At 44.6% G+C, this 26984-nt stretch overlaps 3 protein-coding genes across 3 annotated transcripts in view; 1 reads left to right on the top strand and 2 right to left on the bottom strand.

The window, feature by feature from the left end:
• The first annotated feature begins 5111 nt into the window (after positions 1–5111).
• Positions 5112–26984, top strand: part of LOC147622043 (maltose excess protein 1-like, chloroplastic) — a 34404-nt gene continuing 12531 nt past the window's right edge. Inside the window, exons 1-2 of the mRNA XM_086823122.1 lie at positions 5112–5454; positions 5634–5852. Coding sequence (XP_086679248.1) covers positions 5230–5454; positions 5634–5852 — 444 coding nt within the window. The 5' untranslated portion in view covers positions 5112–5229. The remainder of the gene's footprint in view (positions 5455–5633; positions 5853–26984) is intronic.
• LOC147622045 (uncharacterized) lies at positions 9931–10771 on the bottom strand. The gene has a single exon (XM_086823123.1). The coding sequence runs from the start codon at positions 10769–10771 to the stop codon at positions 10004–10006; it is 768 nt and encodes a 255-aa protein (XP_086679249.1). The 3' UTR covers positions 9931–10003.
• Positions 10793–11353, bottom strand: LOC147622044 (uncharacterized; the record flags this gene model as incomplete). Its single annotated transcript, XM_086822729.1, has 1 exon — positions 10793–11353. A coding segment is annotated over exon 1 (561 nt), but the record flags the coding sequence as incomplete, so codon positions are not given.

Here is a 26984-nt window from a genome sequence, read left to right as displayed (position 1 = left end):
GTCTAAGAACTCGGTTCTAGAGAGCTCCCCTAATTTGTCTACCTTTTCTGGATGGTAGGTGACTTCGTAGCGAACACCATCTCCACCCATGTACATGTTACCCTGGTCATTGACTAGAGGTGCTCTATCAAGTTCTGAGAAAATGTCTGCGATCTTAACAAGATACCGTTGTTGTGGATCCCTAAAGATCTCAGCTCCTTGAGCATTTGTGTAGACATATTGGAGTCTCACATTGAGTGTTAACCCCATGGTGTCGGCTTCAAATGGATTAAAGGATCTTGAGGGTGTCCTATTTGGGGCTACGGGATGACAATTTGTCGGCCCTAGATTGTCCATGGACAATGAACTAGTTGTTCTGGAGGAAAGGGTATCGGATTGGGATTCAGAAAGGGTTTCAGCAATATCTGCCAAATTGCCTACCGATTGGGTCCCACTTTCTTGCGTAGGTACTCTAGAAGGTGCCCTAGGCCCTATGGCAGAATCTACAAGACGTCCCGACCGCAAGTGCATAAGGTCAAATTTTTTTGGTTTTTTTTATGTGTTTTTGTTTTGTTTTGTTTTATTTTTTTGTTTTTTTTAAATATATATTTTTAACCTACCTAATCACTAAATGCACTAAAAGGAGTATGTGCGGCGTAACTATCTATCCTATTTTTTTAATTATTATTTTTTTAAATGGTTTTTTTAATGATTTGTTGATTTTATGTTTTTTTTAATTTATTTTTTTAAATTTACACAAAAATTATAAATCACACTAAAAAAATACTAATTATGCACAAAGTTACAAAAATTAAAAAATGCAAGAAAATACTAATTATGCAAAAAATTTAAATGAAGAATTACAAAATATGCAAAAAAAATGACTCCTAAAAAAACACTTGATTTATAGATTTTTTTTTTAAAAAAAAATTCTTTTTTTTCTCCTTTTGTTGGTTTTTTTTTAGTTTGTTTTTTTTAAAACTAATAAATTTCGTGCCAAATATAAAAAATATGAATTTACTAATTATGCATCATTTATAAAAATTCTAAAAAAATAAAAATAAAAAATGCAAGCTACTTTAATTATGCAAAAATTTTAAATAAAGAACAATGGATTCAAAAAATAAAAATTGTTTTTTTTCTTTTTTAAATTTAATTGTTTTTCCTCTTTTTTTTTAATTCTCTTTTTTTTTCTTCTTTTTTTTTAAAATTTCTTTTTCTAAATTTAATTGTTTTTTTCTTTTTTCTTCTTTCTTCTTTTTTCTTTTTTTTTATTTTAAAAATAAAAAAAATAAAAATAAAAAATCTCTTTTTCTCTTTTTGTTTTTTTTTAAAAATATTTTTTTTGTTTTTTATATTTATTATTTTTATTTTTATTTAAAAATACAAAAAAAACATGAAAAAATACAAAAAATAAAAAAAATAAAGAAAATTAAAATTTGCACCTACCTTATCTTCCACCTCCCGGCTCGCCCGGATTCCGCGCCGGCACGCACGTGTGGCGCCTTCGTCGCCTGCAGGTTAGCTTCCTGCACCTCACCGCCCCTTGGCCGCCTTCATCGCCTGCACTCTCCACGCAAACCTTCTGCGACCGTCTCTTCCACGCTGCCTCCAACTGCTGCAGCGAAGACCTCCTCCTTGCCAGCCACCATTCAACTAGCTACTGCTGCGCCTCCACCTCTCCACGCTTCTTCGCACGTCTACAGCAGCGGTTTCACTTCGCCTCTTGCTACAGCTGGCCCTTCATACCTTTGCTTGCCCGCTTCCACACACCTTCACTACTGGTGCTTGGTTGCCAACAAACAATGCCTTCACACGGCCGCCCGATGAAGACGTCTCCCCATAGCTCTTCGCTGCCTTCGTTTGCTTTTCCACGCAGGTCGCCTGCTTGCAGCCCACCTATGCTACTGCGCAATCCACGGCTTTGGCCACCTTCGCCTTCACTCCATGCGCCTCCAATAGCCTTTTTCTGTCAGCTGCCATGTTACCTGCAACGACAACCTTATCTTTTGCTCTTCTACTCTACGCTGCAGCGCATATATATAATTATATATATATGTATATATATATATATATATATATATATATATATATATATATATATATATATTCAGCCGCTTTCAACGTTTTTTGCTACAGCCCGCGCCTCCACTGCTTGCCTCTTGGTCGTAGTGTGTTAGTTGATTAGTGAAAAAAAAGATATGCTAAAAAATACAAAAACAGAACTCTTAATCCTAATTAATGGCGGGATTACTCAACCGCAATGGGATTTAATTTTTTTTTTGCTTCTAATCAAAAAAACGAAAACACACAAGGCGCCCTTGAGATCACACACTCAATGCCCTTGCAAACTCTACTCTAATCTATCCTAATCCACGATTTTGCAATCAATGGAGCACTTAGTAAGAAGTAATGGTTAACACCCTTCACTAACTTAGGTGTGCATTCCCCGGCAGCGGCGCCATTGTTTGGGACATCATAGCATAGCGGAGGCTACACTCCAACCCACACACTTGTCAATCCGTGAATGCAACCCGGTTAGCGCATAGAGGCTATCCCGAATGGGAGAAGAAGAGTTAACCACACACTAATGACTTCTAGTCCTACTCAATCCTTCTTCATCACTCAAGTAATCAATCTTACATAATCAAAGCATCAAGATTAGGCCACACTTAAGCACACAAATGCAACTTATGCAAGGAACCTAATATGCAAAGAGCTATCACACAAGCCTCAACTACACATTATTTCAAGCACAAGCTTCATCACAAGCACTCTACAACTCACAAATCAAAACATCATTAAGAAATCTAGATTAGCAAGAGTGTAGACCAAAACCTCATATCATTGAAAATGTAAAGAATAGAGAGTACAAGATTGAAGCATGAATGGAGATGGAGAGCCTTGGGAGAGCACTTGAGAAGGAGCTATGGAGCAAGCTCTCTCTATGAGCCTCTCAACCAAATGACCAAAGAGTCCTCTAGCTCTCAAATGAGCCACCTTTTATACAAAAATTCTAGAACTCTCAAAAGTTCCCATGTGGGATTATTGTCAAGCCCTCTCCCACATTCATCTACAACTTTGAACTCTTTTCAAGAGCCCTAAGTGTCTTTTTTGTTGCATCCTTGTATTGATCTTCATTTGTCATGCAACAACCATTGTTTTTAGTTTGGCTAGCCTAGCGTGTTAAACTAATCGCTTTTGTATATGTCATTTTTGACACTAAGTAATAGACAATCATTCCCTTGGAGTTGTGAGCTCTTCTCTTTTCTACTCTGGCTTTCTTGTATGCTGTTGGATTCATGTATGTTGGATGGATACTTGCTTGAATAGGTTTGCTTGTAGGATTCCCTCTTGCATTAGCTTCTTCTTCTTCCCCTACCTTTTATGAGAGAGAACCATCGCGAAGGACAATCTTTGTTTGCCTCCATCTAGGTGAAGAGGGCTCTCTCTTCATCCCATTGGCAAGGAGCATTCCAGTGTGACAATGGTGTGAGGATGTCGACGGACGAGCTAGCACACCCACAATGGGAAGTTGCAATTGTGACTCTAACACAAGGCACAATGACACATGATTCGGCAAGGCTATGGAAAGCTCTTTGACTAGCAGATGGTGGTGATTATGCTTTCTCCTTAGCACAAAGAAAGGTAATGGAAAGTACTCCAATTTCTACACTAGGACAAGGCTAGCCGCATGCAAGAAAAAAGGAGGAGCAAATGATAAGAATGGTACTTTGAAAAGCTATCAAAGAAGGAGTCAAAGTAACAATGCACTTAAGTAAAATTGGAACTCTTTGTAGCAATCAAAGAGATCTCCTAAAGGTAGAGTGTGCTAAAGCACTTGATGGTTCATGGATCATCATGACACATGACCAATCAGAAGGATTGTTACACCTCCATAAAGCCAATAGGGGAGTCCATCCCATCCTAGAATGATGCAAAATAGGGGACTCTATCCTAGAATGCTGCCAAATGCCCAACAAAATAATGATATAATCAATGGTGATAGTGATGTTAAATATTAGTTTTACACAAGTATTAGTGTTATAATCAATGGTGATACTATAGATGTCCAGATACTGCTCTCCTTGCGACTGTTATACACAGGCTGGTATATGAGTGTGTGCAATAATTCGGATGCCATCATAAATATCATGGGGAGAGGAACCAGGTGCAACAATAAAATATAAACAGAAATATAAATTAAATAAAAAACATATATGTATATATGTGTGCGTTTTTATTTACATTTATACATACATACATATGTATGTATGTATGTATGTATATGTACACAACACACACACACACACACACACACACACATGTTTGTTTGTGTGTGTTTCGATGTGTGTATGATAAATCTATCTATATATTTAAAAGTGACCAAAACTTATCACCCATCTCCACACATTAAAATTTAATCAAAATTAATTAAATTATGTTGATGTTTGTATTTATATTTTTAAATACATGTATATATGTATAAGTATATGTGTCTATGCATAGGTATATGTATCTAAAACATAATATTGTACATACTATACATTTACATATGTGTATGTGTGTGTGTGTGTGTGAGAGAGAGAGAGAGAGAGAGAGAGAGAGAGAGAGAGAGCGATTCTATGTGTGGGAGAGTGTAAGAAGAGAGAGGGAGTGTGTGCATGTGTGTGTGTGTGTGTGAGAGAGAGAGAGAGAGAGAGAGAGCAGGTGTGTATGTGTGTGCATGTGTGTGTGAGAGAGAGTTTCAACATTTGAGAGTGTGTGTACGTGACAGAGAGAGGGAGAGGGCCATGTGCATGTGTATGTGTGTGTGTGTGAAAGAGAGAGAGAGAGAGAGATGGTTTTAGAGAGGGAATAGTTCTTTTCTGGAACCTTGGTCAGCAATACGCAGGTGCAATACTAGTATTATATAAAGGAAGAGTTTCACAAAGCTGCCACTAGGAGCTTCGAAAGGTTTGAGCAGGAGGTTCGGGTAGACTATGAATTTGGAGGTCTCAAAAAAGGTGTGCTAAGCACGGGTTTGCCCACTAGTGGTATGAATTTGATGATGGTGAGGCCCCCCACAGGATGGAGAGGGATGGTGGGATTGGAGGTGTAAATTCACTTGATGAGCAATTGTACGAACCTCTTCGTGCTCTTCATAATCGTCATCTATTACGTTCAACGTATTCACGATTTCCGAGTTAGTTGAAGGCTTAGCCAGAATTCTCCAAAACAGGCGTTTTCTCTTCTCCTTCTTCTTCGGGTATGGCTATGGCCCCCATAAAGCCTTGCATTATGTACGAACCTTTGAGAGGTGCACAGTTGTTTTCCCCATTTGGGTCCCTTCACAACTCACCATCTTCTTCACCATTGAGGCGCATTCACCCACCAGCACAGCCTGCATTGTGGCGACGCCCTTTGGCCAATAACTTACGTCTTGCCAGCAATGGAGTCCCCTTCTTCAAAGCGAGTGCTCTATGGAGGTACGAGGTGAGCAATGTGTTCTTTAGGCCCTTGTTGGATCGTGCATGTTGATTTTTTGATAGTTTGCTGGTCGCCCATCTTGATTTGTTGCGAGCCCATGTTAATTCTCAATCGCCCATGTTGAAATTTCGATCGCTCATGTTGAAATCTGTGACACATGCAATGGCGACCCTTGTCCTTTGCAGGCTCTTGGAAGCCAGGCTCGCCGAGGAATCAAGTGCAAAGCATTGGAATCAGAAGGTGATAGTAAAAGTTCAACATATCAGTTCTGGGACAGCACGACAGAGCAGCTTTCTGCATCGGCAACTTTTGCATTCCTCCTGCTCCAGCTTCCGCAGATCATCCTCAACTATAAAAATCTTGTCGCTGGCAATGCTGCTGCACTTGCTGCTGTTCCATGGACGGTTTGTAACCAAAACAAACATAATCTCCACACGTCATTAGAAAAATTCTGGACGTTTCCATGGATTTTCTACCTACGTGCATGCATTTTTTGACCATCTTTGACCCAAGCGTTCCTAGGTATGCTTGCATATGGATAAACCTGTATCTTGTCAGTGGAAAAACTAATCATAGGTCATGTGCTGTCATTCACCGGCATACCAACAGCTGTCTACTCCCTGAAAAGCCAAGTGCATGGATTAGGACAAAGCCAGCCATGGAAGCTGCTTATTGCCCTTTGTTGTGTTCCAGAACTGTGCACCCTCTGTCCAAAAGGAGTCTGCTTCCAAGTACAAGATCACGGGTGCCCGGGGTTTCACCACTGGCTTGCACCAGTATACCCAACAAATAAGTAGAATTACTGTGACGACAAGTCACCAGGCCATAAGATACTCCTAGCAATCAAGAATATTCACATGTACTTTTGCCCTCCACAAGGGTTCTCACAAGTACTTCCACCCTGCACAAGAGTTCTTGCGAGTACTTCTGCCGTGTACAAGAGTCTACATAAGTACATCCGCCCTACTAGAGTCTTCACATGTCCTTCTGCCCTGTTTTTAGCTTTCACTAGTTCACCCACCCAATTTCTTCAGACGTGTGGGCTCGTGTTGTTCTGCAGTTGACCCTGGAGCTGTACAGCCAGGTCAAACACTTGTATCCAGCCAATACTCCTTGTAAATCAGAATTTGCAGCTTGCAAAGAACTTGACCAGCCCTGGGAAGTGCCTGGGTGTAGTCGCAGCACTCAGCTTTTCCCCCTTCCTTCTACTGGGTGTGCCTCCTCTTTTAGCAACTCGTCCAGTTTTGGAGTGTTGAGATGTGCTACATGTACAGTTCTAAGGGCCCTTGCTATAAATTTACATGTTTAAACACCTAGTCCCAACTGCGTGCCCGTGTTGTGAGTTGTCTGGCCTCTCTTAAATGAGGTGTGGACCTGCAACCATACACCTTAGTGATAAATTACTTAAAAGCTGTAAATTGAGTTTAGTGCACACTTCACACCTCCAAAACCCATAAGATATGTGCACACATGCGTCCACAAGGTGCCCGGTTGTCTCCGGCCCCATGGACAATCAGAGGCAGAAATATCAAGCATTGTCTAGGCAAGAAAACAATGTCACACAAAGAAAAATAATGTCTAGACATGCATCAATTATGCATATGCACTTGTAGACTTGGAGAATCACCCATCTGCTTTCTTGTACTTCTAGGATTCCGCTTGCCATCTCAAGACACCAAGTGTACAAATCCACACATGGACCATGGATATCACCTAGCCTTTATAGTATTCCATGTGTATAAGGCCCGATTCCATATGAGCTCACTCCATATGGGCACGCTGCACCATCCATATGATCCATATGCATGCCCATGCCATATCCACCATCATGATGTTTGCATGCTCATAGTTATGTAGGCTTCCAACCCTACAACGCTTCCAATGTCTTCATAGGCTGTCTAGCTTTGCTTCGTACAAGCTAGATGACCTTCATGAGGATGTGACCACTAGAAAAGGGATGGACAGATGGGAACCATCCATATGATCCGTATGCATGCCCATGTCCATATCCACCATCACATGTTTGCACGCTCATAGTTATGTAGGCTTCCAGCCCTAATTCACCCAACGCTTCCAATGTCTTCATAGGCTGTCTAGCCTTGATTTTCATACAAGGGAGATGACACTCATGAGGATGTGACCCCTAGAAAAAGGATGGACAGCCACTTAAGAATGTGCCCAAGGATGCCGGAGATGCTGGGGATGATTGGGCTACGAAGCTGGGGGGCAAAGGCCATAGCTTTGGGCTGTCCAATACTAGACATGTTAGGCGATGACATTTTTTCCATGGAATAATCATTTTAGAATAGTAGATGGTAGATGTTATTAGGAACTTATGACCAAGGGTCATGGATACTTTGTGTGCCACAAGCATTGGACTTGTGTCGGGTTAAGCTGTTATTATCCATGTGGACATGGGGGCAGTGTGACTAGTCATAACCAGTCCTCTGTTTGCCCTTATTATTGTTAGTATACACTCAATGCCTGCCTCTCAGCATGTATCTCACTTTGATGTATAATGCACATTTGTTAGGTCCCCATTATGAGGAGTAGCCATGGTGCATATGTCGTTAGTGGGAACCCTGGCTTAGACGTCGATGGAGTCATTATTGTGACCATTGATGATGGTTAGGAGATGGTCAGGGTACGAGCGTTAGCTGAGGAATATTCCCTCGGATACTAGGTCCATCATTAGTGGGCGGTGGTCGGTGGGCTGCGCTCTTGATACGCGGGCGGTGACCGTGTCTATGCAGTGTAACCGTCCTTGTTGTATACGCGTCTACCACACTGCCTACAGTACTATATATGGACATGGTTGCCGGCATCCAATGCTTGTGACTATCCACCCCCTTCTACACCTCGTACATACTCCATCCAGAGTTTGTCTAGATCGCCATCTAAGCTCTACTTGAGAGCGCACGGGTGGACAGCACCATCACTTGTACCTCTTTGGTATAATCAGAATTTTAAATTCTCTCCATTGTGTATCTATTGCATTGTCTATTGTGCTTTGTCTTGCTATCTCTTTCCGCTGTGCCATATTCTTTTATGGTATCAAAGCTTAGGTGCTCTTAGCAGGAGTGCATAAAGTTTAGTCTTTTTTTGCATAGAACCCTAGGAGTGATGGCTTCTATCTCTACTGCTGCTGTTGCACCAATCTTGCGCATTCGTCCACTTGCCTTCACAAAGGGAAAGCTTGATGGGACGAACTATACTCTTTGGAAATTCAAAATTAATGCCATTCTAGATCTTATGAGTTCCTAGAAATTGTTCTGGGAATGGATGCAGAACTAGTGGGAAGTCCCGATCCCAAAAACCCTACAAACATGCTTCCACCAGATGCTACACTTCTTTGGGCATAGAGAAGGCGCAATGCTGACGCACTTTGTGCCATCGTCACCAGCGTAAGTGATTCTGTTCTCACTCTAATTCAACATACTACCAAGGCTACAAAGGCTTGGATCATATTGAGAATTCAGTATGAGACTCGCAATGAGACCAGGATTTTGAACTTGGAGAATCAGCTTGCTGTCGAAAAGTTTGCTGAAGGAGAAGCTTCTGAAGCATTTATCTCGCGGATCAAAAATCTGCGAGATCAAATGGATGTTGTAGGGATTACACACACTAGTGAGGAGTTGGCCCGAAGGTGCATCCGAATTCTTCCACAGAAGTATGACGGCTTGGCTACATCACTAAACACTTAAGTTAGAGTATCATCTTTATCATTTAAAGAATTTAGTGCTATGCTACTTGAGGAGGAGATGCGGTTGAAGACCCGCGATGGTAGTGATGCTGCATTTCGGCCAATGCTAAAGGCAAAGGCACGACATCTTGTGATGAGAAGAAGAAGAAGCCAAAAAAGAAGTTTCAAGGGAGCTGTTATTATTGTGACAAGAAGGGTCACGCTGTCAAAGACTATAGAAAGAAGCAGGCTGACGAGAAGAACGGCACCTTGAAGTCTTCTTGAAAGGGAAAGGAGTCAGTCAACAATGTCGAGACCATAGTTTTTCCATACGGCAACCATACGGCAAACTCATACGGGTATGGAAGTATGGAAAAAGTACGGTTCACACCTCTAAGAAATTCCATACGTTGGATACCATACGGTACCCTAAATTTAAGGAAAAACATGCCACATATTACCCAAAAAACCAAAGAAACTTGAATCTACAAAGATTTTGGGATTAGAAAAAACATAAATGATGTAGAGCTAAAATCCAACTCCGGAGTCCGAACTTTATATTACTGTAACTTGTTTACATCATACATGTATGATCAATGATGTATCATGTAACATGTTACATAAGTAGGGACTAGGGAGTGGAGTGGGAAAATGCCAAAACCTGTCACATGTAGGCTATGCCATGTGGACAAACATGAGGAGGTCCAAGCCTTAAGAAACTAAGTAAAACATGAGTGGAAGCGAGTAAAAAGATGGATGATGGAGTGCTCACTGCACAGTGGGCAAGCCGCAAAACCTGTAGACTGACTCCTGAGCAGTGAGGAAAAACAAAACATAAGTAGAGAGTGGAAGAATACTGAGTAACCCTAATGCTTAAGCCTCATCAAAGCTCCCCTCATCCTCAGCATGATCAATGGGCTCCTCATCCTCATCTGCAAACTCCTCCTCCTCCTCCTCCTCCTCCTCATCATCATCATCAAACTCATAAGCCTCGGTAGCAACTGAGCATGATGTCCCAACATGGCTAGAGGATGGCTGGCCATCTATAGAGGGTGGAGCAATCAAAAGAGGCTCCAAAGCCTCATCATCCTCTGCAATAGCCTCTTGCAAATCTTGCAAGGCAATCAAGCGCTCCTCATCTTTTTCTTTGTTAAGCATATCCAATGTGATCTCCATTCTCTCATAGCCTCTTTCTTTGATCTTGGAGATGAGTCTCAAGTCTGTGTGTATGAAAACAAGCTTCTCCGTATGAGAAGGAAGAAGCCTGTTTCTTCTCTTAGTATGAATGAGAGAAAATGTGCTCCAATTTCTTTCACATGGGGAGGCACATGTGCCTTGAGAAAGCACCCTAAGTGCAAGAGCTTGTAATTTGGGTGTACAAGCCCCAAATGTCTCCCACCATTTCACACCCTCTTGCATTCTTTTCTCATCTTTTGCAATGGGACGAGCAAATGTGCCGCTTTCTCGCTTATACTTGTCCAGCTCATCAATGAGATCTCCTTGCAAGGCCAAATCACCCTTAGTGTATTTTTCCAACAATGTCATCCATCCTTCATGCACCTCTGAGTCACTATCTTGCTCTTTTCCATTCCATACAGGGTGCAAGATATAGCCCACAACATGCAATGGTGTGTGCATCATTCCCCATCTACCAATGCATAGATCTTTGATCTCTTTTATCCTATTGGCCTCAATTGCCTTCACCATCTCCAAAAAGTAAGAACTCCTCACTTTCCAATGGGGAATGTCCTCTGCATAAAAGAATCTGCGCACCGTAATGGTTGCTTGCTTTCGTGCTTGTACATTCCATGCATTTGCCAACTCCCCCTTCCCTTTAGACATCTTTCTCTTCTTACATGATGACCCAACATTTGCACTACCGCTAACTTGTGCACTTCCCTGTGTGCCCATTGATGCGGACCCTGCACCCTGAGATACATCTCCACCCATATCATCCACCAAAGCATCCACAAAAGCCTCTCTGCCATGAACATCGCCATGATTGTCTGCATGCAACCTCCTGCAAACATCTTTAACCTCTTCTGATACATTTGCGCAAGGCCCCACACCATGGCCAACCAAGCCCAAAATGTGTGCCCGAATGCGTAGCGGGCCTCCATCCCATTGATGAGGGCAATAATTGCATTTACAGGTAAATTGCCCTTTCCCAAGGGCCTTTACTTGGATCACATATTGCCACTCCGGACGCTTGGATCGACCCATCTGAAAAAAGGGTGATTTAGACAGACTTTCGTTAGAGGTTGAAGAGGCCGACATTGGGCACAAAATGCACGGTTGAACAAACTTGACTCTTGAACTTTGAAGTATGAACTTTGAAGAGGGCTCAGAGCCTCAAAGGGAAGGCACACAGTGCACAGTGCACACTTGTAAGTTGTAACTTTGTAAGTGTGCACATCCCAATGGCCCAGCAGCACTACTCTTAGAGTCGTTGCTCGTAGCTCAAGTCTCACGAGAGTGGGAAGGGGGGCCGAAGGACCAAGGTAGAAAAAAGGCGCAGGCTGTACTATGTACTATGTAGTATACTGTACATACTACAGTGTATCAGTACAGTATCACTATGTACTGTGCAGTGTGTACACAATACAATGTACTACATAGAACTTAGAAGGTTCAAGGGGGCGTAGGCACGGCAGATACTATCATACTAGAAGGGGGCGCAGATAGAAGGCAAAAAATGCATAAACTCGAGAGTCGAGTCTCATACAGGTAAGTTACTAAGTTGTAACAATGCCGGGTGTACGGTGTACTTGGGACTCGGGAGGCTGGGTGACGGGTCCTGAAGGCGAGTCGTGAGTCGTGTCCTGGACGTTGGCCCTTGGGTATAGGCGACAGTAGCCGTGTACAAGCCTGAGGCGACAGGTCACAGTAGTCCACAGTCGGGTACATGCAACAGTAGCCGTGTAGGGGAAGTGTCAAATCGTTGTCGGCGCCAGGCGGACCAAAAATCCAAAAGGCCCAACATTTAGGGCACCGTACGGTATATCCAAACGTGTACGGACGCGGACGTGGGCGTAGGAGTATGGAATGTGAAATGGACGCGTTGGAAAAAAACCATGGTCGAGACTGAGCTTGAACTTTGGGTTGCCATTGCAGAGGTATGTTCATCTGCTCAGGCTCCAGTTGATGATTCATGGATTTTGGATACTGGAGCATCCAGACACATGACCAGTAAGAAGGGCTGGTATAGTTCCTGGAAGCCTCTACAGGAACCCATCAGTGTTGTTGTTGGGAATAATGCTAAATGTCCAGCTGAAGGGTCTGGAACTATATCTTTTGTGGCAACTACAGGTGAAGAGATGAGGCTGTCAAATGTGCTCTATGTACCATAGCTAAAGAGAAATCTACTATCAGTTGCTACGATGATGGATCGTGGGCTTGAAGTACGCTTCAAGAAAACTGAAGCAGAAATTCTAGATGCTGTTGGCAAGGTAGTCGGCAAAGGAGTAAGGTGCAATAATCTCTACGAGCTGAGTGCCCTTACAGTGTCTGCAGATAAGAGCACAAGCAAGCTTTGACACGAGCGATTTAGTCACATTGGATTTGCTGTGCTAAAGGAGATGCAAAAAAAGGGTATGGTAGCTAATTTGGGAGTATAGATCAGGGAGGTTACAGTCTTGAGGTGCGACAATTAGAGTTGCATGGCTATCTCCAAGAACCCTGTGTTTCATGCTCGCACGAAGCACATTGAGATTTAGTATCATTATGTGCGGGAGCTGATAGAGGATGAGATAGTGGAGCTAGAGTATTGCTCTACAGAGCAAAACTGCGCCGATATCTTCACCAAGGCTCTTGGGAAGAACCAGCCCTTTCACGGCCCAAGTGGTGGTGTACTGTGCAATGCTTGTCTTTTATAGATTATCTTGTGCAGTGATGTATCTTTCAATTGTTTTGTGCGTAGTGTTCACGAGACGGTGCCTAACGGTTCACACCTAGAATCCGGCAAGGAATGCGAATTGTCAGAAGGCCTGTCGCTTGAGTTAAAATGGAAGCCGATGAGGGTGGGGACTCTTATCACCTGTGCAAGGGTACTGCCGAGCATTGGAAGTATCCGTAAGTATTCTATGGGAAGATCCGGGAAGCAAACTATGACCAGGAAACCTGCCACCCAGCCATGAAGACAAAACAGAGTTAGGGTTAGGGTTTACAGAAAGCAAACAGGCGTGGAAACCAAGGTGAAGGAGTGAACACGACTGCTGTACTCTTCAATGATAGATAAAAATCAAGTACAAGCCACATGATAGTGACCCCTAAAGGATAAGTGTTCACATGTCCGGCCATAAATGTGCTGGGTGGACCAAAACACTTATAAACTGCATATAAGTGAAACTGAACTAAACTGGGGGAAAAAACCTCCACTAACTGAAGTAAAAAGTGCCCCAGTAACCTACTGATGATCACTAGCACTCCTCTGGGTGCATACACAGCATAAAACCCAACAAACCCCCCTGGAGTGATATGTGATCACTGTACATCATCCACCAAAAGGAAACAAATTCAAAGCATTGCGGAATGCTTCAAATTTCGGACGTGGTAATGCCTTGGTGAAGATGTCTGCCACATTCTGATCTGTAGGACAGTAGATCAGACTGATATCTCCTGCCTGGAGTCTCTCCCGAACAAAATGATAGTGAATCTCAATGTGTTTCGTGCGAGCATGAAACACAGGATTCCTGGCCACAGCAATGGCACTCTGACTATCAGTATAGATAGGTGTAGGCTCCTCCACTGAAATATCCATATCAGTCATAAGACGACGCAGCCAAACACACTCAACAGTAGTAGTGTAGGCTGCTCTGTACTCTGCCTCACAAGATGAAGTGGCCACTGTGGTTTGTTTCTTGCTTAGCCAAGAAATGCATGAAGCGCCAAGGAAGAAACAATTCCCACTAGTGGAATGTCTGGTATCAAAATCACCAGCCCAATCTGAATCACTGTAAGCGTGTAACTGCATGTCACCCCCCTCAGGATAAAGCAAACCAAGAGACGAGGTACCCTGCAAATAACGGAATACACGCTTCACAGCTTGCCAATGTGACAACCGTGGGCTGTGCATGAATCTGCTCAACTGAGAGACTGCATACTGAATATCTGGCCTTGTATTACACAAGTAAATGAGGCACCCAACAGCCTGAGCATATGTAGTGGCATCAAAGGAAACACTGTCATCTTGTAGTGACAGTTTCATCCCAGGCTCCATAGGAGTACTAATAGGCTTGCAATCCTGAAATTTAAACTTCTCCAGAAGTTTAGCAACATAACGTGATTGCAACAACCCAATGCCTCTGTTATCCTGCACAAACTGTATGCCCAAATAGTAATGTACAAGGCCCAAGTCAGACATGTCAAATGTCTGTTGCAGTATCTCCTTAAAAGCTGCAATTTTGTCATCATTTGATCCCATGAGCAAGAGATCATCCACATAAAGACTGATGACCAGCAGATCTGTCTCTTCTTTCTTCACATACAAAGTGGTCTCTGATGGACTGTTCACAAATCCCTGAGTGAGTAGAAAAGCATCTATTTTTGCATACCAAGCTCGTGGAGCTTGTTTCAAACCATACAAGGCCTTTTTCAGCCTGCATACTTTCCCCTCATGACCATGTTCTGCAAATCCCATGGGCTGAAATACATATACTTCCTCCTCGAGGTCCCCATGTAGGAATGCAGTCTTTATGTCCAACTGGTGAACAACCCAACCACGATGTGCAGCCAATGCAATGACACACCTAAGTGTCGACATACGGGATGTAGGAGCAAATGTCTCCTCATAATCAATGCCCTTTTTTTGTGCATAGCCCTTTGCAACTAGACGGGCTTTGTACCTGTCAATGGATCCATCTGCATGTCTTTTCAACTTATAGACCCATTTAGTACCAATGGCTTTCTTGCCTTTGGGCAGATCAACCAAATCCCATGTTGGATTCTTTTTAATAGAATCAATCTCATTCTGCATGGCTTTGTTCCAATGCACATTATCTCGTGCATCCACAAATGAATCAGGCTCATCATCATCCTGTAAACTGGCTGCCATAACCAGATTCAAATCCATGATGTGTGCATGCTCATTGGTCCTTGTCTCCCTACGAGTACGACCAGCAAGAGGACCTTCTAAATGGCTGTCCTGTAATGTCCTCAAATACCATCTAGGTATATGTCTGACCTGTGGTGCCTGCTGTCCCATATTTGGTTCAGCTTCTGGCTGATTTGGCTGCTGAATTTCTGCACCACCTACATCATTTGCTGGCTGTCCAGTACCCTCATAAGTTGGATCACCAACTGTGGAATGAAACTCCATGGGTAGTAGACCTTCAAACACATCATTTTCAGCCTGATTTGCCTCATAACCAGCCATGGATAATTCTGATTTTTCATCAAAAATCACATCCCGACTGATGAATATCTTCCTGGATAGTGGGTCATATAACCTGTAGCCCTTGCTCTCACGGCTATACCCAACAAAAATGCATTTTGTGGCTTTATCATCAAGCTTCCTCCTTAACTCTTTGGGTATGTGTGCATAAGCAAGACACCCAAAGATACGAAAATGCGATACAGAAGGCTTGCGGCCATGCCAAGCCTCAAAAGGAGTAATAGAAACCAATGCCTTTGTGGGACATCGATTTAAAATATGACAAGCACACATTACTGCTTCCACCCAAAAGATATGTGGTAGTCTTTTTGCCTTTAGCATACATCTGGCCATCTCCATGAGTGACCGATTTTTCCTTTCTGCAACCCCATTCTGCTGTGGAGTGTAAGGAGTAGTATACTGATGTTTTATACCTCTACTCCCAAGAAAGGAATTCAGCACATGTGACATATATTCCCCCCCTCGGTCAGAACGGAGAGTCTTCACCTTGCATCCTGACTCTGTCTCAGCAAGTGCTACAAAGGCCAAAAATGCATCATATACCTGTGATTTCTGTGTCAAAGGATAGACCCAGCATATACGAGAGAAGTCATCAATAAATGTTGCAAAATAAAAGCAACCACCTAATGACTTTGTCTGCATGGGACCACAAAGATCACTGTGTATAAGTTGCAACTTTGCAGTTGCTCTTAGAGCCTGATCACGTGGGAAGGAAAACCTGTGCATTTTTCCCAAAATACATCCTTCACAAATGTGATCTTGAGGCTTCTCCATGAGAGGTAGATCTGTAAACATATTATGTCGCTGCATAAGCATAAGACTACCAAAATTTACATGCCCCATGCGAGCATGCCATAACTCCGCATCAACCATAGCTGGAGTAAGAGTGAATGCATGATAAGCAGTCTGATCCACTGGCTGAAATGCATCCAACTCATAAAGTCCATGACATAATGTACCAGTAAGCATCAAGGTCAAGGCATTTGCTTTGTCTCTGACCATGCATTTATCATCATCAAAGTGGACTTGCATTCCACAATGTGCTAAAGAAGAAATGGACAACAAATTCTTCTTTATCCCTGGTACATATAAAGCATCTGTAAGGCGGAGAATGGAGCCATCAATGGCTGTAAGCTGAATCTCCCCAATGCCACACACTGGATATGAAGCATTGTTGGCACACTGAACAGTTTTGCCAACAGGGGCAGGGCCAACATGACTAAACAAATCCCTGCGAGATGTGATATGCTTTGAGGCACCACTATCAAAATACCAAGTATATGCATGCTCTGTCAAACTGAGTGCCTGTGAAGACCAAGAGGCATCATAGCTGCATGTAAAAAAACAGTAATCCCTGTCCTCAACAAAAGAAGCAGTCTCTGGAGGAGCTTTAGGAGCATCATTAACAGACATCCTAGCTTCCTTTGCCTTCTCTTTGGCAATCCTCTTCCTACATTCCGTGATGTAGTGACCTGGTTTCTTACAGTAATGACATTTGCCCTTCTTCTTGGGCTGTCCATCACCTTTCTTGGTATCCTGTGAAGAACCACCATCACCTGAATTTTGATTTGCACTCTTTGGCTGAGATTTCCCTTTCCCCTTTTGACCTGTAGTAAATGCTTGTTCAGCATTTGTGTTCATATTCATATTCTTCCTCATTTGCTCCTCTTGTAGTAAGAGAGCAACAAGTTCCTGATACTTGAGGGGTTCAACAGCATTCCTCATGCTGAGGTTCAAAGAGGTATGGAAAGCCAAGTAAGATCTTGGCAAAGAGTGCAAGATGGTGGACACAAGCTGTGTCTCAGGAATAATCTCATCCACATTGATGAGTTGCTCTCTCAAATCCTGCAGCTTGTTTAAGTGGCTAGACATATCATCTCCTTCATTCATTTTCTGATTTTCCAGCTCTCTTTTCAAAAATGAGATCCTAGCCTCATTACGAGCAGCATACATTTGCTCCAAAGTCACCCATGCATTCTGTGAAGAGCCAGCTGAACGAATATGAGGTATAATGGACCTCTGAACTGACAATGCAATGAGTGACAAAGCTTGTGCATCCCTGGCATCCCATGTCTTTTGAGCATTTGTTCTCTGAACAGGCAATGGCTGTCCTGGAGCCTGTACCTGTTGTCCTCGTCCACGAGCACCCCCTTGGGGAGGAGTCTCTGGAGCCAATGGACCTGGACGTGGTTCATCACCACTAACAAAATCCCAAAGACCTTTTGCCACAAGCACATTTTTCAGCATAAAACTCCATAAGGAGTAGTTCGTGCCATCCAATTTGTCTTCCTTAGACAAATATGTGAATACATCACTTTGCTGTTGATTTGCCATTATGCTTTACGCACAAAGTTGTACCTGTTTACCAAAAAACCCAATAGCAAAAAACCTGATAACAACTGTACTCCACTGAATACAGTTCACCCAAATCTGCCTGCACTCTCAATCCTCTGAATGTGCAGCTCAATGCACCAATGACTGAGTAGAGCAGCAAATGGCGTACACAATGCCAAAATGCCCCAAAAATGCCCAAATTTGCTGCACCCAAACTGTGCAAAAAACCTGTATATTTTCTTGCTAGAAAATCTGCCTGTTGTGCCTGTATATTTTCACAGAGAAAATTAAAAATGCCCAAAAATTGAATTTTAATGCTTACCACCGAATGACTGTGTAGGTTGTGTTATTTCTGCAGGTACAGTCCCCAAATACACAGCACTGAATGCTGCACTGAAAGTACACAGTGCACGTTTCTCTGTGCAGGTGACAAATAGCGCTCAATGTACAGAAGTCGAAGGCGGCGCTTGACTGATGCAATACCCGTCTGAAGGCGACCACTTTACTGTGCAGGTACAGTCAGCGCTGAAGGCGTATGACTGCGCAGGTGACTTTAAGCGCTGTCGGTGGCTGGTACACGTACGCTAAAGTTGTAGGCGACGTCTTATAGGTGGCGCACAGGTACACGGGTTGATTAGCGCTGACTGGGGCTGCAGGCGGCGCTTGCAGGTGGCGCACAGGTACTTGGGCTGAAGGCGACGTGAAGGCTAAGTGTCGTGACTGTAGGCGGCGTACTGTAGTACCCGGCTGAAGGCGACCAGATACGGGCAGCAGGCGCAGTGGTTAACTGACGGCGCACAGGTGAAGGTGACTTCGATTGACTGTACGGGCTGGTACAGCTGTACGGGCTGCAGCAACACAGAGCTTCAATGCTCTGCTGAAGGCGGCGCAAGATGTGTACGGGCAGGTAGTGTAGAGCTTCAAAGCTCTGATACCATTTGAAGACAAAACAGGGTTAGGGTTAGGGTTTACAGAAAGCAAACAGGCGTGGAAACCAAGGTGAAGGAGTGAACACGACTGCTGTACTCTTCAATGATAGATAAAAATCAAGTACAAGCCACATGATAGTGACCCCTAAAGGATAAGTGTTCACATGTCCGGCCATAAATGTGCCGGGTGGACCAAAACACTTATAAACTGCATATAAGTGAAACTGAACTAAACTGGGGGAAAAAACCTCCACTAACTGAAGTAAAAAGTGCCCCAGTAACCTACTGATGATCACTAGCACTCCTCTGGGTGCATACAAAGCATAAAACCCAACAAGCCAAGGGGTCCGACTGAAGAGAGAAACTGTGGTGCCAACACACGCCAAGAAAACTTGCACCTCCTAAACAAGAAGAATCCGGTTCCGTGCAAGGAAACTCTTGGCAAGGGCTGCCGTGGAGCCTGGTGTATGCTTTGCCCAGGCAGTGGATGTCAGTTATTTGGGACCTAGCAAGGCTTGCTTGCAGGATGTCTCGAAGCTGCCCTCTCGCCGGACAGTTGCTGATAAGCTTGCGGATAAGCGTACATGCCTGCAACTCAATGACTGGAGAGGTGAGGAGCTGAAAGTCCCCTTCTGATAAAAAGCACTGGGGGGCTGCATCGATCGGGGATGACATAGTGGCTGGCATGGATTCCTCTTGAGGGGAAAGGACCGGTGCTCAGAAAAAAACAACCCACGAACTGCTGCACAAAGAAAAAAGACTGTGAGGGATGAACACTCTGCACGATGAGGTGAAGGTGGCCTGGAAAACGGGGGTGAGTGATATGAAGAGGTGAGGGAGTCGAGCAGAGAACTGAGGGACACAGCGAGAAAAGTGGAAAAAATGGGGGTCAACGAAGTGGGGAGAGGGGCCACGAAGAGGCACGGGGGGGGTGTTGCATGCAGGCGAGGTGCTTTTGCAAGTTGTTTTCTCTCACCGAAGTCCTCAATACAAAAGGCAATCTCGAACTGCCGTATGAAAGCAAGCACTTTTGTGGTGTCCATCTTACCATTGTAGTTCTCAAACTTCACATCCTTATCTCCCGGCTTGAACTCTCGAGGCTTCTTGTTGTGGTGAAAATGCCTCCGTATATCTATATTCTCATCATGAAGATGATATCGTCATGGGGAATCATGATGCCTTTTCTCTTGTTCTCGGGTCACACTGAGAATGAGCGGCACTCTCCACATGGAAACATCATGCCATGATATCTCATAGCGGGAGTATGTAGAAGATTCCTCAATCCTGCTTTTCACTCTTCCTGAATCATGTGTACTACCATGGGCAGCCAAACGGGGTGGATTTTTGAAGGACAATCTACCCTCTGCATTGTAACCACATCAGCCTTGCTAATCAGATATGCAATTGCAAGTTTCTGGGGTTTCTCAACACCCATCTCATTAGTAATTGTCTCAAAAGTACATCCTCACCAGTGATTTCGGCTTTCACAGCCAACACCCTTTGTACGTCAGGGTCATCTTAGAGAGCCTTAAGCTCTTCCACTTCATGCCTCAAGGCATCTACATCTGAATGCATCACTCTGAGACATTGCACCTCCTCTTCCGCCCGTCTTACACTCAAAAGTGTTCTCCACACTCTATGAAACGTGGCTGGAGGAGATGGGAGGGCCTCTTAGGCGGCTCTGACAGGATGGAGCAGCAGCATGCAGGGTTTCTATTCATATGGGGGGTGGGGGCGGGGGGGGGCAGGGTGGCTGCTTTCTTCACCAGGGGACTTGACCACCCGACGTGGCACTACAGGTCTCCAGTGTGGCTTTCCCTCCCTTTGCCCCCGATGTAGCCTCTCTTTGAGAGCGGCCAGCTGGAGAGGGAGTCCCCCCTCTTGTCTTTCTGTTTTATCTCACTTGAGAGATGTACATGTTGTGCCAGTTGAGAGTTGCTTTGTAGTTTGTTTTTGTGGATATTATCTTTTATGACTAATGAATGATCTTTTCTTGGGGGCAAAAAGTGTGCGGTGCATAGTTGCAAAAAATGCGTTTTTTTGAAAAAATAAAAAATGTGTACGTTCATAACCTCCCAGTTTTTGGGACGCATTTTTTTAAAGGCAGTTTTTTTTTTATAATTTTTTTTTTGCCCTCACATTTTATAAAACCCCCAATTCTACCCTGAACTGAGCTTGTGTTGCTGAACTGTGCTGCCGCCTTCCCATCTGCCCCTGCCTTTGTCCCATTTTCTCTCGCCTTGCCTCCCTACCATCTGCTCCCGTCTCTGCCCCCCACCCTCTGCTCCCTTCTGCTTCCGCCTCTGCCCCTTCTGCTTTTGCCTTGCCCACCCACCATCTGCTCCCACCTCTGCCATACTCTTGCCTGCCCCTTCTGCGCCCGCCTTGCCTCCCCACCATCTGCTTCCGCCTCTGTCCCCCACCCTCTGCACCCGCCTTTGTCCCCTCTGCTGCTCCCGCCTTTGCCCTCTTTTGCTCCCGCCTGTGCCCCATTTCTCCCGACTGCCCCTTCTGCTCTTGCCTCTGCCCCATGTGCTCCTAAAATGGGCCGAACTCCGGATCCAATGAATGCACATGTAAAGGAGCTTCCCAATCACAACGAGAGTGGCCAAGATAGGTGGAGACGTAATTATTGCGGTGACATTTACACAGGGAAGGCTACCCGTATCGAAGCCACTTGGCCGGGTTTAAGGGGAAGGGCATTGCTGTATGTCGTAGAGTGCCCAAAGATGTGGTGAATCAGGTGCGAGCACAGATGGCTGCAAAGTCTCAAGGTGAGGGAGTTGAGGATTTTTCAGGTAGTGGTCAAGGTGTGACCAAAAGGGCAAAGGATTAGGAAGAGGAAAGTCAAGGATCGGGTCAAGCTGGGCAAGATGTGGCTTCAAGTTTGGTGCACATGCAAATGCCTGTTTAGTGGTGCACCATCATGCCAACCTAAGTTGTCCACTACAAATGCATTGAAGAGGGGGAGTGTGAAAGCGGGCATCCAAAAGCAAACTGTGGTAGTGGCTACGAGGGAGATAACCAAATTGTTCATTCAATGTGCATTATCCTTCCACATATTGAAGACAAAGTGTTGGAAAAGTTGCATGAGGGCAGTGAGCCGCATCGGGAGGGACCTTCATAAGAGGGCTTGCACACCCGTGAGCTTAGGAGAGCGTATTTAGGTAGAAGAGGACATACAACCATTAGAGCTACATGGGAGAAATATGGGTGCACACTTCTATGTGATGGATGGTCAGATGTACATAAAAGAAGTGTGTATAACATTTTGGTGTCGTCGTGCAAGGGCACTGTGTTCTTAAAGGCTATCGACGCCTCTTTGCCAGGTAGGTACAGTGGTGACACAAGAGTTCATTTGGAGACACTTGCGCGAGGCTGTGATGGAGATAAGCCAAGAGAACATAGTGTAGGTTATTACAGATAATGTCTCTAATTATGTCAGTATGGGCCGTATGTTGCATGAGGACTTTCCAAAAATTGTTTGGACTCCTTGTGCATCACATAGCTTGGATTTGATGATGGAGGATGTGGGAAGATGCCGTGGGTTGCCAAAGTGTTGGCCACTTCAAAGTTTATTGTCAAATTTGTGACAAAGAGGCCAAAGATGCTGAACATCTTTAGAGTAGAGAGCGAGTTGCAGCTCCAAAAATCCTTCTCCACTGGATTTGCCTATATGTTTATTCTAGTTGACAGGGTACTATGAGTTCGGGCTGGACTCTCGCGCAGAGTTGTTTCACGCGCATGGTTTGAGATGAACGAGGTGAGAAAGAAAGAAGGTCCAAATATGTGAAATTTGAAACCACTATAATGGGAGAGGAAGTCTTTTGGAAGAAGGCTGAAGTGTTGGTGAGGATTCTATAGCCATTCTACAGTGTCTTACGCATCATCGATATGGAGGGTAGCACACTTGGCTTATTTTATGAGTATATGGACAAGATTGGTAATGCATTAACAAGGCACAAGGCTTGGAAGAAGAGGAGTAAGTACATTATTGTATTGAACATTCACCCTTATCTTTGTAATTTTGACTTGTAAGTTATATCATTTATACATAACTTGGATATCGAATTTCAATGTTTTATGTGGTTCAATCGATGGGATTGGTTTCATAGACCAATTCATGCTGTTGCACACATCCTCTATCCTTTATGGAGAGATGATAAGCAATTCTTATGTGAGGAGTTGGAGGGTAGCTGGAGGGAGTACATCGATGATTTGACTGGTGGAGATGTGTAGCAGTTGAGGATACTAGAGTAAGAGCTGTCAGAATGCGCAGCGGAGATGATGACCAAATTTGGAAACACGAGCAAACGTAATGTAGAAAAACAACACAAGAGAGAGAGAGAGATAGAGGCGTGTAACTTTGCTCTACATACACAAAGGAGATCCCGAATAATGATACACAAATGGCAAGGGGTTGTGGGGCCATTTTATATGGCCCCCAAACAGCAGTCGGCCTGCTGCAGGTAGCCGACAGGAGTCCAAATCTCCACGACTAGCATAACACCCAGTCGGCCAGCTCTGTGTACTGTCGGCTAGCATCAAGAAGATGTCCACACAATCGGCTAGCACCAGTAAACACATAGATGCAGTCGGCTAAGGAATAAAACCTCCTACCACCTCGGGGTTGCCTCCCAAGCCACAGAAAAAATGGAAAAAAATGGGAGAAAAATACGGGGAGTGAGGAAAAATGAGAACAACACCTGCAAGGGTAGGCACACCCACAACAAAGGCCCTGGTGTCTAGATAAAGACAGGAGATGACTTCTAACACCCCCTCTCAGCTCCTGGTTGTGAAACCGACCACAGGGAGCTGGGGTGCCGCCTGAGCAAATCTTGAGATGGCGACTTCGTGAAGAGGTCCACCGTACTGTCCTCCGTCGAACAGAACTCTAGCAAGATGTCATCAACAACGATCTGTTCACGAACAAAGTGTCTCTGGATGACCGTGGGTTCCTCCAGTGGAAGCCCAATCTGCCATGCAACCTCTGCAACTTTACCACCTCACAAGCAGCCCGGTACGCTGCCTCTGTCGACGACGAGGCAAAAGATGACTGCCTCTTACTGCTCCATAAAACTGCTCCTGGGCTTGAAGTAGATCTCCTCGTGTCTGGATCTCCTTCCCAATCTGAGTCACTCCAACCGTGGAGTAGGACTCCATCCATCAATCCCCCTCCTGTGTAAAAGAGTCCATGATCCTTCGCATGCCGCAGAAACCACAAGATACGCAATCGTGTCTCCCAAAGAGTCATCTGCAACCCTGAGCTCAACTGCCTCATCAGGAAGCTCTTGTCCAATCTGGTATCCATCAACCAAATCAATGAACCATTTTGCTTCCGAGTCAAAGAGGCATCACATTGCTCACAAGGATCAATACCTGTTACGGTGGAAAGCCAAGTCCTGGAAACTTGCTGAAGACCACGCAAGGCCTTTTGAAACCTGTTAACCACCCCCTCTGAATTTGGAACCACAAAGCCTGGAGAATCCACCTCCTTCTGCAAGTAATCAATTGACACCTGCCTAGCTTTCCGAGAGGTCCCCGTGGAAAGAACATTCTCATCTACAAGAGTTTCTTTGTCCCGAATACTACGAGACATTAGAGCATAAGTTACCTGTTCAGTTTCCTTTGACTGACGAACACAAGAACCACCAACATCAGTACTGGAAAGTTTCTGCCAACTGCTGCCATCAACTGGCAAGCTATCCTCCATCTGGTCCCAGAAAGCCTGCGCCTGCAACATATCCACACTTAAGTGGCCATTACCAGATTGCCACTCATCACAAACCTGAGGACCTGGGAGAGAGTGCTGAAAGCTTATAAATTCCATTCTCCACTCTGCCTTCTCCGATGAAGCCTTCCCTTTGCCCGTGTTACGGCCTTTCGATCGTTGGCCAGTTAAGTCCTCCGAACCTCCACCCTGAGGAGGGTTCGAGAATCTTTCCTCCTGGTCCAAGACCATGGGCTCCTCCCATGTGATGGTGCTGAGCCTGCCACTGGTAATCAAAGAGGAGTAAAATGCTGAGGCAAATGCGATAGCAACGTTACGGCCATGTCGTTTGACGATATCTCCTTCCTAGCCTGGAGAACTTCCTGCTGAAGAGCATGTAGCTTGTTAATATGCTCCCGCATTGTCGACGACTTTGCAGGGCTCATAACCCGCATCTGTACTTCCAAGGAAATCCTCTTCATGGGTGATACCCTGCTGTAAAGAGAAGCCAAATGCTGCCATATACCTCTGGCCAGCGTCATATGCTTGATATGATTGATTACCTGCGGTGTGCAGTTGAGGAAGATAAATGAACGGACCCTGGCGTTGACACGATCCCACAATTGTGCCTGTGCCTCCCGGTCCTTACGAATTGACGGTAACTCCCCCTTCTCTTCTTCCGGCTGTGGAACCCCAACAATGATGAAATTAGCAAGGTCGTAAGACTCCAGAACAGATTCCATCATAACCTTCCATATGCCGTAGTTGTTCCCGTCCAACTGACGGTCCACCGGGAACATGGGGAGTGTAGGGATCTTCACATGCCTCTCATCCATCTCTAACAAATTTGCCATTGCGGGGATGTAACTTAAAAAAGGGTGGGTGGGTGGGAACAAAGAAGAACTTACACCTGCAAGTTACTGTCCAGCAAATCAGCCCGCCGTCCTCTTGCTTCTCTTCTTGAACAGTCCCGAACAGTCTACCAATTAGCAACACAACACAAATCCCAATAACTATCAAGAGCCTAGGGCTCTAATACCATGTCAGAATGCGCAGCGGAGATGATGACTAAATCTGGGAACACTAGCAAATGCAATGTAGAAAAACAGCACAAGAGAGGGAGAGAGAGAGAGATAGAGGTGTGTAACTCTGCTCTATATACACAAAGAAGATCCCGAATAATGATACACAAATGGCAAGGGGCTGTGGGGCCATTTTATATGGCCCCCAAACAGCAGTCGGCCTGCTGTAGGCAGCCGACAAGAGTCCAAATCTCCACGACTAGCATAACACCTAGTCGGCCAGCTTTGTGTATTGTCAGCGAGCATCAAGAAGATATCCGCACAGTCGGCTAGCACCAGTAAACACATAGATACAGTCGGCTAAGGAATAGGACCTCCCACCACCTCAGGGTTGCCTCCCAAGCCATTAGTAAAAATGGGAAAAAAATACGGGGAGTGAGGAAAAATGAGAACAACACCTACAAGGGCGGGCACACCCACAACAAAGGCCCTGGTGTCTAGATAAAGACAGGAGATGACTTCTAACAAGAGCGCCTACACTTTTGGAATGGCACAGGAAAACACTTTGGATCCTCTACTTCTCGCCTACAAGAGTGCTAGCTTGAGCCTATGTCATGGTGGGAGAAATATGGCATTGGTGCTCCCCATTTGATAAAAACTTTGTTGCTTGTGGTCGTAAAGTGATGGAGTGTCATTAAATTTTCCTCTCAACTTCTTGAATCTTCATTTATTATAGTAGCTTCTAAGTTCTTTCCATTTCTGAATGGCAGAGAAGCATTGCCATGAGAGTTCTCTCACAGGATTGCAGCTTGGGTCCTTGTGAGAGAGACTGGAGTATTTGGGTCCTCTTCTATACAAAGAAGAGGAACATATTATCTACCGCTAAGCTGGAGCATTGGTGTATTGCCACTGCAACCTTTGTCTTCTTGAGGAGAAAGGTAATCCCATCAAGCCTCGTCAGGTGAATGTCGACTCGATCAACATCGAGAAGGTGAAGGAAATTACACTAGATGAGTGAGACATTTATGCTATGCTCTACGAGGAGGCCATGCAGCCGATTCGCACCACACGGAGCCATTCAAGAGTTAGAGCTATTGTTCAGGCCGCCACCAGCTCATTAGCGGCAAGATCTAGTGCTCGAGCTCGCACGAGTCGGAGTGCTGCAGCATAGAGAGAGGAGGCAGATCCGGATGATTCACATGATTCATCTACTTACACTACAGATTCAAAGGCTGAGGCATTTGATGTTGAGATGGATGTGTAGACTCTAGAGTGTCAGTCTTGAGTCTTGACATAATTTTTATTTCGTTTGTACTCGGCACTTGTGTTATGTATAGTATTTTGTATGGTTGCTGCATGTGATGCAACATCCTCGTATTACATAGTTTTTCGAGTTTTTGAGCACTTGCCACTTGCTTGGTCTTGGCCCTTGCCACTTGGGTCTTGCAAGTTGCCCCAAACTTTAGTT

Source organism: Cibotium barometz, chromosome 29 (genome assembly GCF_041138505.1).
Source record: "Cibotium barometz isolate CiBa-2024 chromosome 29, ASM4113850v1, whole genome shotgun sequence".
NCBI lineage: Eukaryota > Viridiplantae > Streptophyta > Polypodiopsida > Cyatheales > Cibotiaceae > Cibotium > Cibotium barometz.
The sequence above is the reverse complement of the archived record's forward strand: the minus strand, read 5'-3'. Positions and strand labels throughout refer to the sequence as shown.

Excerpts from the sequence above, each read along its gene's own strand:
- LOC147622045 (XM_086823123.1), bottom strand. The coding sequence starts at position 10,771 with ATGATGCACACACCATTGCATGTTGTGGGCTATATCTTGCACCCTGTA.